The sequence below is a fragment of the Nicotiana tabacum genome, chromosome 8 (genome assembly GCF_000715075.1).
Source record: "Nicotiana tabacum cultivar K326 chromosome 8, ASM71507v2, whole genome shotgun sequence".
In the NCBI taxonomy this organism is placed as follows: Eukaryota; Viridiplantae; Streptophyta; class Magnoliopsida; order Solanales; family Solanaceae; genus Nicotiana; species Nicotiana tabacum.
In genome coordinates, this window is record NC_134087.1 from 193,797,944 (window position 1) to 193,809,563 (window position 11,620).

The 11,620-nt window shown below is 38.1% G+C and overlaps 1 protein-coding gene across 1 annotated transcript; it reads right to left on the bottom strand.

The window, feature by feature from the left end:
* Nucleotides 1-236: 236 nt before the first annotated feature.
* Nucleotides 237-1,073, bottom strand: LOC107821304 (uncharacterized). The gene has a single exon (XM_016647738.2). The coding sequence runs from the start codon at nt 1,071-1,073 to the stop codon at nt 237-239; it is 837 nt and encodes a 278-aa protein (XP_016503224.2).
* Nucleotides 1,074-11,620: the final 10,547 nt, after the last annotated feature.

The following is an 11,620-nucleotide window of genomic DNA, read 5'->3' on the forward strand; positions in this document are numbered from 1 at the left end:
ATTCTATATCTATTTGGTAGGGTGACCAGGAAAGGATAGGGTAAGGTTCTGACATTTTTTAAAAAGGACTTTCTATATGTCATGTGATTTGAGGCTCCACTATCTAATATCCATAGGTCAGCAATTGATTTAGAACATCTACACACAGTTGTTTCAGCAATCTCATTATAAGTGGAACAAGCTAGAATACATGCAAAGTTTACAGCTCCACAAGTCATGTTGTTGTCGAGGCCCTCTCATGTGTTTCTCCAAGGAAATTTCTCCAGTAGGCTAAGCAATTGATTATACTGCTCCTTTGTCAAGCTCTGAAGTCCCTGGCTTTGATTTCCTTCTTCCATTTCCTCAGAATCTACATGAACATTTGCAGCAGATGCGACATTTCTCCCCTTTGTGAATTTGAAGTCTTGTGGAAATTCATGAATTCTATAGCAATTGTCCCTGGTGTGTCCTGGATTTTTGCAATAGTCGCAGAACATCCGACCCCTAGGAGGTGGGTAACTTGATTTGTTAGAATTGTGTGAGTTTGCCCCAACATTGCCTCCCCTCTGATTGTAGTTTGTTCTGAACTTGGCATTTCCAGGTCCATTTGCATTTAATGAAGTTGATTCCATAACTAATTTGTTGTTCGGCCTAACCTCTCTCTGTTTTTCCTTCTGGATCAGGATAGAGAAAGCCTGAGCTATGTTTGGTAATGGATTCATCATCAATATACTACCTCTCACAACTGTATAAACCTCATTCAGGCCCATCAGGAACTGAATCATCCTACGATCCTGCTCAGCCTTATGCATATTCGCTTTTGCACCATAAGTGCATTGACAATTGCACTGTGTATGTGCATTCAAGGTGTTCAATTCTTCCAAAAGTCGTTTCATTTTTGTGTAGTACCCTGTGATATCCAAAGTCCCTTGACTAAGATCATTAATTTCTTTCTGCAGTTGATACAGCTTCGCTCCATTAGTCTGATCATACCTATCCTCCAGTTCCTGCCACAATTCCTTAGCATCATTGACATATTGCAAGCTGTCAGCTAGATCCTTCGAGAGTGAGTTCAAAATCCACGATGTAACCATATCATCGCAACGAGCCCACTGGTCGTAGATCGCTTCATCGATATTAGGTTTCTTACACTTTCCATTGACGAATCCGACTTTGTTCTTTACTGACAAAGCCCTAAGAACTCCTCTTCTCCAGGATCTATATCCGGTTCCGTCGAAAACAACAGGAACTAGTGTTTGTCACACCTCCTTTTTCCGGCACCGCTAGGGTACAAGGAGTTTTTCCAATTAAAGGACAATCGAAATGAGATTTGTTTATTTATTTCAGAGTCGCCACTTGGTAGATTTTAGGATGTCCCAAGTCACCAATTTAATCCCGAATCGAGGAAAAGAATGACTCTGTATTACAGTCCGCGAACCAGAAATCCGGATAAGGAATTCTGTTAACCCGAGAGAAGGTGTTAGGCATTCCCGAGTTCCGTGGTTCTAGCACGGTCGCTCAACTGTCATATTCGGCTTGTTTATCTGATTTTATATACAATTATTAGCTTATGTGCAGATTTTAACTCTTTATGTGCAGATTTTAACTCTTTACCGCTTTCATTATTATTATTATTATTTTACAGGGAATTGCAACGTTGTGAAAATGTATTTCGAACCGCGCCACAATCAATGTACCCGTGATCGTCGACACACTTTGACTCCGTTGAGATGTGGATTTGGGTCACATAAATGTGCACCCGAGTTTAAGAAGATTAAATTATTAAAGGCGCGCCTAAAGCGACTAGCGTATCATTTACTTTGGGTAGGGCCGTGAAATTTTGTTAAACGGTACATCCCGAAGTCTAAGCAATTTTAAAGAAAATATTTACTGAGGGCCCCGCAAATTTGTATTTTTTATTCGGCGAGGCTCATCTCATTCTTATTTTTTAAAAGGAATTTGCAACGTCATGGACACGCATCTCGAACCACGTCACAATCAATGTACCCGTGATTAGAGACACATTTCGACTCTGCTGAGATTTGGATTTGGGCCACATAAATGTGCACCCGAGTTTAAGAAAGTAAGATTAATTAAGACGCGCCCAAAAGAAACTAGCGTGTTGTTATTTTGGGTAAGGCCGTGGAGTTCGCTAAGCGGCCTATCCTGAGTTCTAAGTAATTAACACATACATTTTGTGAGGGCCCCGCAATTTGCATTTTTATTTGGCGAGGCTCGTCTCATTTTTTTTTTTTAAAAAAATTTAAAAAAAAAAGATAATCTTAGACTGACTACATTTTTTCTATTAAGTTTAGTCTCTAAAATAAAGAAAGAAAATCCTAATTAATTAGGAGTTAGAAAAATTAAGAACATGTAACATACTAATTGCTAAATTAGAACCAATATTAAATGAAAGAATTTTAAAGAAAAAAAATCGAAATTATAAATAAAATAAGAAATTCGACAACTAATATTCAAAAGAAATCAAATATAGCTAGATTGAAGCTCGCATTGTTATATATAAAAAAACAACTATTGGAATTAATTATTCATAACCATTTGAAACTAGATTTAACCACAATTACTAAAGCTTATTAGAAAGATTATTAAACTTAAACATTATCTAGTCTTGTTTGGCTTTAACTAAATTTAACTATCCATTCATGATTGACCTACCGTTGACCATATTAAAACTTTCATAGCTAGTGAATTAACCCATTTTGCCAAGCTGATTCACTAAAGACCAACTTATGTTATTTTTCTCTTATTCCAATTATTAAACAGTAATACATGAAATAGCCTAAATACAATCAGTAAAAGAAACGAAGAAAAAGCGAAATTAAAACTTCAAAGTTCCATTCTTCATGTATTCATGCTTTCACATTTTTCAGCTTGCAATAGCTAGTATTACAGTCGTGTACCTGGTATTGGAAACAAAAGAAGATGAAGATGAGAATCAGCAGCAGTAGTAACAATACAACACAACAACAACAGCCCAACAACAGTAACAACCCAGGAACAGAGTTTTGCAAACCGGTGGAGTAGTAATCCCAAAACAAGAAGCTTCAAGCTTCGATGAAACAACAACAATTAATGCTGATTTCAAACAATGAAGGAAAGTAGAAGATTTTTTTTTCAGTCTTTGTTCTCTCCTTTAGTTTTGAAATTTCTCTCCCAAAATTCTTCCAAAAATCTCCCTTTGCTGGAAATTCTTCCCCTTTCATTCAATCCCCTCATCCCCTTTTATATACAAAGCAAGACCCAATCTTCTTCCACTATGTGCATCATTTAACTTTTATTATTACCCACACTTTTACTTTAGTAAAAGTAGTCAACATGGGCCCCCCGTGTTCCCTCTTTTTGAAAAGTAGTCAAAGTGGGGCCCCATGTTTCCTCTTTTTGAAAAGTAGTCAAAATGGGCCCCCTTGTTCCCTCTTTTTGAAAAGAAGACATCATTATCCACCTTTTCCTTTTTGCTTTTATCATTACGTCTGGTCCCCACCATAATTAAATAACCTGTAATTGGTTAATTCCCGTTTTACCCCCTAAAACTACTGTTACGCCCCAATTCAAAATCTGTTTAAACTAAGAAGTTAAAATTAAATTACCAGCTATAACCAATCCTTAATCCAGTTCAATCAACAAATTCAAACTTAAACGATGAACAACAAAGCAACAATCGGAATTATTTTGACTGAACAATATTTTTAACAACAAACCTATTTTCAGATTCAACAACAATAACAAACAAGTATATTCAAATCATTGAGCTCAAATTCAAATTAAATTTAAACAAAACAAATAAACAGATTCAAATCACTAAACTCAAATAATCAATTGATCTTCAAATTAAATCCAACAACATTACAACCAAGATGAATGATTCAAACTAAATCAAAAACTAAGGACCAACACATAAACACTCACATTAAATCACTTGATGAAAAACTAACAAGCTTCAAACAATAAAATGAACACGAATTAAATCTAAATTAAACAACAAAGATGAATGATTCAAACGATTAAACTAACACATTTCTATATTAAAACTAAATCCTTTTAAATTAATAAAACAAACTGAAGAAATAATTAATTGAACTTCAACTTAAATCTAACAACATTACAATTAAACTAACAATTTCTACCTAAAACATAAACGAAATAAATAAATAAAACAAACTCAAGAAAAATAAAAAAAATGATAAATACGAATTGGTTAAACCAACTAACCGGATCGGAACAACGACGAACTCGAACGGAAATGGAAAACTTGAACCAAGACTGCCAAAAACCTAACGGATTTTGACTTCAACGACAACCCACCTTCTCTTTTAACCTCGACGAACTCAGAACGACAAACGACTGCGTATGAACTGTTTCGACAACCCCAACCAAAGCTTCGAACAAATGACGATGCTATTCCGTGGATATAGCAGAAGCGACGTTACTGGATGCTACTGGACGACGATGGTCATTTGGACGTGACGACGACGAAGAAACCGGTGAAGCTAGCTGAAACTTGACGATGGTTCGACGCTCGTGGAAGAAGATGAAGCTGGAGCAGAAGAAGCAGCAGTCATGGGAGGTTGGAGCTCGACGGACTATGTTTGTTCAACAGATGGTCGTTTGGGTGGACGTTCATGGTTGGACGTGGAGGTTTCTTGGTGGAGCAACGTTCATGGAACGAAGAAGCAGATGATGGTGGTTTGGGCAGTGGTGAGCGTGTGTGTGTGTCGACGAAGAAGACGCGGAGGGCAGCCATGGATGAGCTTGGAGAAGCTGTGCGTGGTTGAAGACGATGGAGGGGGCAGCCATGGTTGTTTGGACGAAGCTGCAAGGGGCAGCCATGGGAGGTGGGGCTTGGAGCAGAAAGAGAGGAAGAAGAAGAAAGATGGGGGGCGGGTAGTTTAGGGTTTTTTGGTTTATTTTTTTTTTGTTTTGTTTTTGTTTTGTGAAAAATGAAAGAAAAAAATGAAAAGGGGGTTTGGGTCTTTTTGGGTTATGGACTGGGTCGACCCAGTTCGAAATGGACTGGGTCGTTTGGGAAGATTGGGTCTCTTTGGGCCTTGTGACTTGAATTTGAAGAAGAGCCCCATTCCGATTTTCTTTGTATTTTTGCTCTCTTTTCTTCTTTTATTTTTCTAAAACTAAATTCTAAAAATCCTTAAATTATTATTAAGTTATAAAAGCGCAAATTAACTCCCAATAACAATTAACACACAATTAAGTAATAATTAAGCATAAAATTGTACATTTGGACATTAAATGCTAAAAATGCAAAAGATGCCTATTTTTGTAATTTTTAATTTTTGTAAAACAAACTTAATTACTAACAATTGTAGACTTAAATCCTACATGCAAAATGCGACATATTTTTGTATTTTTTTATTAATTTAACCAATAAACACGCACAGAGAGAAATACAAATAATTATCAAAAATGCCACAAAAATTCTAAAATTGCACATAAAGGAAAATTATTTTATTTTGGATTTTTTGGGAGTAATTCTCTCATAGGGCAAAAATCATGTGCTTACAGCTGCCCCTCTTTGCCCGAAGACACGAAGGGTTTTCGTGCAAAGATAACGTGAGCGATTTTTGCCCATCCGAGTACTCCGTGTGAAGCATTTTTTGAAAAAGATTTAACCGAACCTTTGCTTCAAAGGTTTCCTATATATCCCTGGCTAAAGGGGAATCAGGTTAATGTAGTTCGGGAAGTTTTGGTAGCTGGGACTACCATGAGACTGCAATGTTACTGTTGTTGCATGTTATTACCACTGATTACCGATCTCATTGTTACACCGTGCTTAAAAGAAAACAAGAAGCTAGACTAAACTATAGTCTATGAATTACAAAATCTTACCTAGATCTTCAATCATGCTCTTGTGTCTCTTGTTGATTTGATGTCTTCAACTTGTTCTTGTTGCCTTACTTTCTTGTCGGCTTATGTTTCTTCCGGTGTTTTTCTTCCGAGAATTTGGGGATGACACTGGCCTTTTGCTTTTTCTGAATACCAGTTTTCATCATTTTGTTCGGTCTATTGGGGATATGGCCTCCTTCATTAAGCTTTTCGGTGGTTCCTCTGGGGATACGACTTTCTTCATCAGATTTGTTATACTGGGCATAATTTAATGTTCACAGGCCGCTTCTTTCAAGACGCGTCTTTCTTCCTTTTGACTCATGCGCTTGAACTTATGCTGGGACCTCTTGTTGCAACCTTCTGCTTCCCGGTGCTGGGGATTTTTATTGTTTCCTGCTGGGGATTCCTGTTGTAACCTTCTGCCTTCCGGAAGGGTCACTGATTTCAAGACCTGAAGTATAAGACTGAAAAGTATTCCTCTCGTTATATAGGTGGGCGCCTGAAACATGAAATGTAAAGAGTGAAAAGTATTCCTCTCATTATACAGGTGGGCGCCTGATACATAAAATGTAAAGACTGAAAAGTATTCCTCTCGTTATACAGGTGGGCGCCTGATTTTAACAACAACTTTGAAAAATAAAATGCCATTCCTTTCTTTAGGCTGGCGAGATTTCAACAACTTTTAAAAATAAAACGCCTTTCCTCTCTTCAGGCGGGCTCCTGACTTCAACAACATTTTTTAAAATAAAATGCCATTCCTTTCTTTAGGCTGGCGAGATTTCAACAACAACTTTTAAAAATAAAACGCCTTTCCTCTCTTCAGGCGGGCTCCTGACTTCAACAACTTTGAAAAATAAAACGCCTTTCCTCTCTTCAGGCGGGCTCCTGATTTCAACAACCCAAAATATCCTATTTTGAGGGTGGATGAACCCAAAATATCCTATTCGAGGGTGGATGAACCCAAAATATCCTATTCGAGGGCGGATGAACCCAAAATATCCTATTCGAGGGCAGATGAACCCAAAATATCCTATTCGAGGGCGGATGAACCCAAAATATCCTATTCGAGGGTGGATGAACCCAAAATATCCTATTCGAGGGCGGATGAACCCAAAATATCCTATTCGAGGGCGGATGAACCCAAAATATCCTATTCGAGGGCGGATGAACCCAAAATATCCTATTCGAGGGCGGATGAACCCAAAATATCCTATTCGAGGGTGGATGAACCCAAAATATCTTATTCGAGGGCGAATGAACCCAAAATATCCTATTCGAGGGCGGATTAATCCAAAATATCCTATTCGAGGGCGGATGAACCCAAAATATCCTATTTGAGGGCGGATGAACCCAACTAGGAAGTGCGTCTCCTATGAGTAAAACTTGTATGAACCAAGATCAGGAAGTGAGTCTCCTAGTGGTAAACTCTCATTTTTAGGAAGTGCGTCTCCTAAAGCAAAATATAACCTGAACGACCCAGACTACGAAATGCATTTTCTAGGGGTGAAACTTCAATGATTCAAACTAGGAAGTGCGTCTCCTACAAATGAACTTAAATGAACCAGACTAGGAAGTGCGTCTCCTAGGGGTGAAACTTAATTTAGGAAGTGCGTCTCCTATGCATGAAATTAAACTTAGGAAGTGCGTTTCCTAGCATGAAATTAAACTTAGGAAGTTCGTCTCCTAGGGGTAAAAATAAACTTAGGAAGTGCGTCTCCTAGGGGGTAGGAATAAACTTAGGAAATGCGTTTCCTATGGTGTAAAAATAAACTTAGGAAGTGCGTCTCCTATGGGTAAAACTAAACTTAGGAAGTGCGTCTCCTATTGGTAAAACTAAACTTAGGAAGTGCGTCTCCTATTGGTAAAACTAAACTTAGGAAGTGTGTCTCCTATGCGTGAACCATTTCCTTAAAAACTTGTGTTGTCTTCCCTCGTAACTGCTGGGGATAACACTATTGGGGAATTATTTACTTACCTGTTGGGGGATAAAATGTTATCAGCTGGGGATAACGTTGTCGAGGATAACACTGCTGGGGGATTCTGATTCCTTCAGAACTAATGCTTCACTCTTCGGAAGGCTGCTGGGAATGATACTGGCCTTTTGCTTTTTCCGAGCACAAGTTTCATCCTTTTGTTCTGTCCGCTGGGGAACAACTTCCTCCATTGAAACTTATTATGTTGGGGGCAATACTGGTTCAAAGACCACTTCCCTTGAGACTGGTGTTATCTTTATTCTTCCTCAAATGGGTACCTGACTTCCAGAAAATTTTCTAAATGGAAGGAAAATTTTCTGCCCTAGTTTGATAATCTCCCTTGTGGCATGCATTTCCGTCATCAATGCCATTTCCTTTACCTGTTTCAAATCAAACAAAATTTGTTAGTTTAAAACGCGGTGGTTGGTTGTGATACTCCTACTGGGATGGCTTTTCCCTTTCTCCTTCCCTGCTATGCGTTCCGAAACTTGTTGGGGATGATATTATTTGCTGGGGATAATCCCTTTCTGCTGGGGATATCCCTCTTCTTTTGTGGCATAGCTCGGAAACTGGCATTTCCCCGACCTTTTAGTCTCGTATGAATTTCCCAAATCATGCTCATTGTTCTCCTTGCTTTGTCCTTTCTTGATTTAGACCATTTGGATGTTCTAATCGGATCCGGTCTTGCATAATTGGAAAGCTGATGGCAGATTTTGAAGTCATTTCTCACTTGTTCTGACCAAACAGACTCTACTGGGGAATTTTTCTATGAAAGGAGAAAGATAAAAAGGAACAGAATAAAAGACAAAGGAAAAAGATGACTCTTTAACAAAAGAAACTATAAATAAAAACCTATCAAGTACAGATACCGACTCTAATGCTCATGACATGCACATGTGACTTATCCTCCGCCGTCAATCGTCTTTCAAGCTCTTCATTTGGCGATTCCCCATCTGATTCTCAATCTTATTCGACTTGTAGTGCCCGAAGGGTTTTCACTATCAAGCCTCTCTCATTTTGGTTTTTTTTTCCAGCTTTCATCGCCTTATGGTGTCCGTGAAGATTTTCACCGATAAGACTCTCTCATTTGTATCACTTTCCAGCTGGGGATTTGGAGTGTTGCCAATATGACTCTCTCTGATGGGGATTAGAGTCCTTTCTGCTGTGGATCAGAGTGTTATGTTCATCGGTAAGACTCTCATTTGTCTGACTTGGCATCTTTTGAAGACTGATCAGAAGGTCTTTCTTTGGACCGTAATGTGGGTTTTTGGATAGGCTAGAAAGAAAGGGTATTAAAGGCTCAAAAACAAATCAATTTGAGGTTCAAAATTATAACCTTCGGAACCATATTTGTTTACAACAAGCGCAACCCTTGCCCTAGTTTCTTGCTTGGGGATTATTTATTTTTGTTATACTACGTTACACTATGCACACTATGCACACTTATGCACACTATGCACCCTATGCACATTATCCACCCTATGACCGAGCCGTGAAGCGCCTACGTATCCTCTTTGAGGAATCAGGTCAAACGTAGTTCCCAATTCCTCTGTTTCTTCTGACTTTCTTTTGTTTTTTTGTTATCATTTTTCTTTTCTTCTTTTTCTTCATTTTTCTTTTGTCGTTTTGTTGATTTTTTTTTCTTTTTCTTTTTGTGTTTTTTTTTCTTATCTTATCTTTTTATGTTTGTGTTTCTACTTTTTGCTACTGATTCTGAAAGAGGGGTATGAAAGAAAACAAATAAGGCTCAAAGGGTTAACGAAGGAGAAAGTGTTCAGATAGCAGAATAAAATGCCTTCGTCATTCCAATCTTCAAAACACGCCAAGCACAAACAACACCATTAAATATTCGCCATATCTTCTGATTGTGTCAGGCTTGATAACCATGTGCATACATTTGCCTTTTTCTTTCGTCATTTTTAAAGCACTGTTGGACAATACTCTCACTCCCATTATCATGAAAGGCGAATCTTGCTTTTAACGGTTTTCTTTGTGTTTTACTTGCCCTAGTTCCGTATGACTCGAGCTCCGAATAATCTCAAACCGTCTTTCCTTTTAAATGTTCTGATCACCTCCCAATGGTTTTATGATTATCTTTTAAGATCAGACCCAAACTGTGTGCGCATGTCATGTCACCAGAATCGGCGCTGAACAAAAATGATAGAAGGACCAAACAAAAGATGATGGGAAATAATTAAAGACAGGATTTTGCATTAGATTATCGGTGAAATGGTTTGAATAACAAAACAAACGAAAACAAACCAGAATAAAATCCTAAAATAACCTGGCCAAAACTTAAACAAACCGCTATGACAAAATGGAAAGATAAGAAAGTTTGACACAAGACAATATCCGAATTACAACCCTAATAATCCGGAGAACAGAAACGACAACAAAATAAGCCACCAAAAGCTTCTCTCTTGCTAACCAAGGAACGAAGCGTCCTCCCATTTTATCAAAACTGGCATCTCAGCCACTGAGCTTCGCATCAGTATTGTCCAGACCATTGCCAACTTCAATATCATCAACCTTAGTCAACAAGTCCCAATCAGATTCGAGTGCTTCTATTATCAGGCCTGATCCCCGCAAAGTGTGCTTCTGGGTCTTGTATTTCCGGCTTACCACAAACCAACCACCTAACTTTCTTTGTGATTCAAAGCAAAACAGGTTAGAATGGACTCAGTCAGTCCTCATTATTAACAACATCTTTTTTTCTTTTTCTTTTTCTTTTTCATTTTTTTTCTTTTTCTTTTTTTTCCATTCTTTTTTTTTTTTGCTTTTTTGTTGTGGTCGAATCTTATGGAGAATGCCTACGTATCATGACCCCGCATAAATTAGACATTGCGTAGTTCAGACCAATAAAAGATAAGTAATAATAGAACAATTTTTTTTTGGAATTTTCGAATTTTCAAACTTGATTACCAAGTTTTAAAAACTGACCATACTAACAGATTTCGACGAAAAGATGACCTACAGACTTAAAAATCAAACAACCCACATACCCTGATTAAAAGAATTACAAACTCAAAGACAGACGGACACTTTCTTTTCCCTATTTGCTAATTTTAACCAAATGGTTGTTTTTGCAAACATGGCCCCCTCTTAATTCCATGAATTTTGAGGCCGGGAAGGATTGTTTTTTAAAAAAACTTTGTCCATTCTTTTACGAAAATAGCCTTTCGACGACTGAAAGATACTCTAAGGCTGTCTCGGCAAGAACGGCTTAAGATACTGCCGAAGCTGGCTCGACTTATTTTGACCAAAAATCTAAACGGTATTCACTTTGGCCACTGACTTTTTTTTTTAAAAATAAAAATAAAATAAAAGGCCAGGTTTTGCCAAGACGGCCTTTCAGCACTTTGGGGGCGAAGATTTTAAGGCTGCGTTAGCTAACCGGCCAAAAATCTACAAAATGACCAAAGGTGGCCGTTTATGCGAAGTCAGCCTTCCAACGTCCCTTTTCGCGAACATTCGACTATTTCTGGCAAAAACAGCATCACCAGCTTATTTACGAATCTTTTCTCCTTTTTTTTGAAAACAGAAAACTAGATATTTGCAAACACGGCCTTTCCGCGCATCGGGGACGAAGATTCTAAGGCTGTGTGGGTCAATCGACCGAAAATCTAAAAAATGACCAAAGGTGGCCGTTTATGCAAAGTCAGCCTTCCGGCGTCCTTTTCAGGAACATTTGGCTATGTTTGACATAAACGGCATCACCGGACGTATTCATGACATAAATTAAAATTGACATTTTTGCTATTTTAGAAAAGGGGAGGTTGGACCCAATGAGGATTGCCTACGTATCTCAC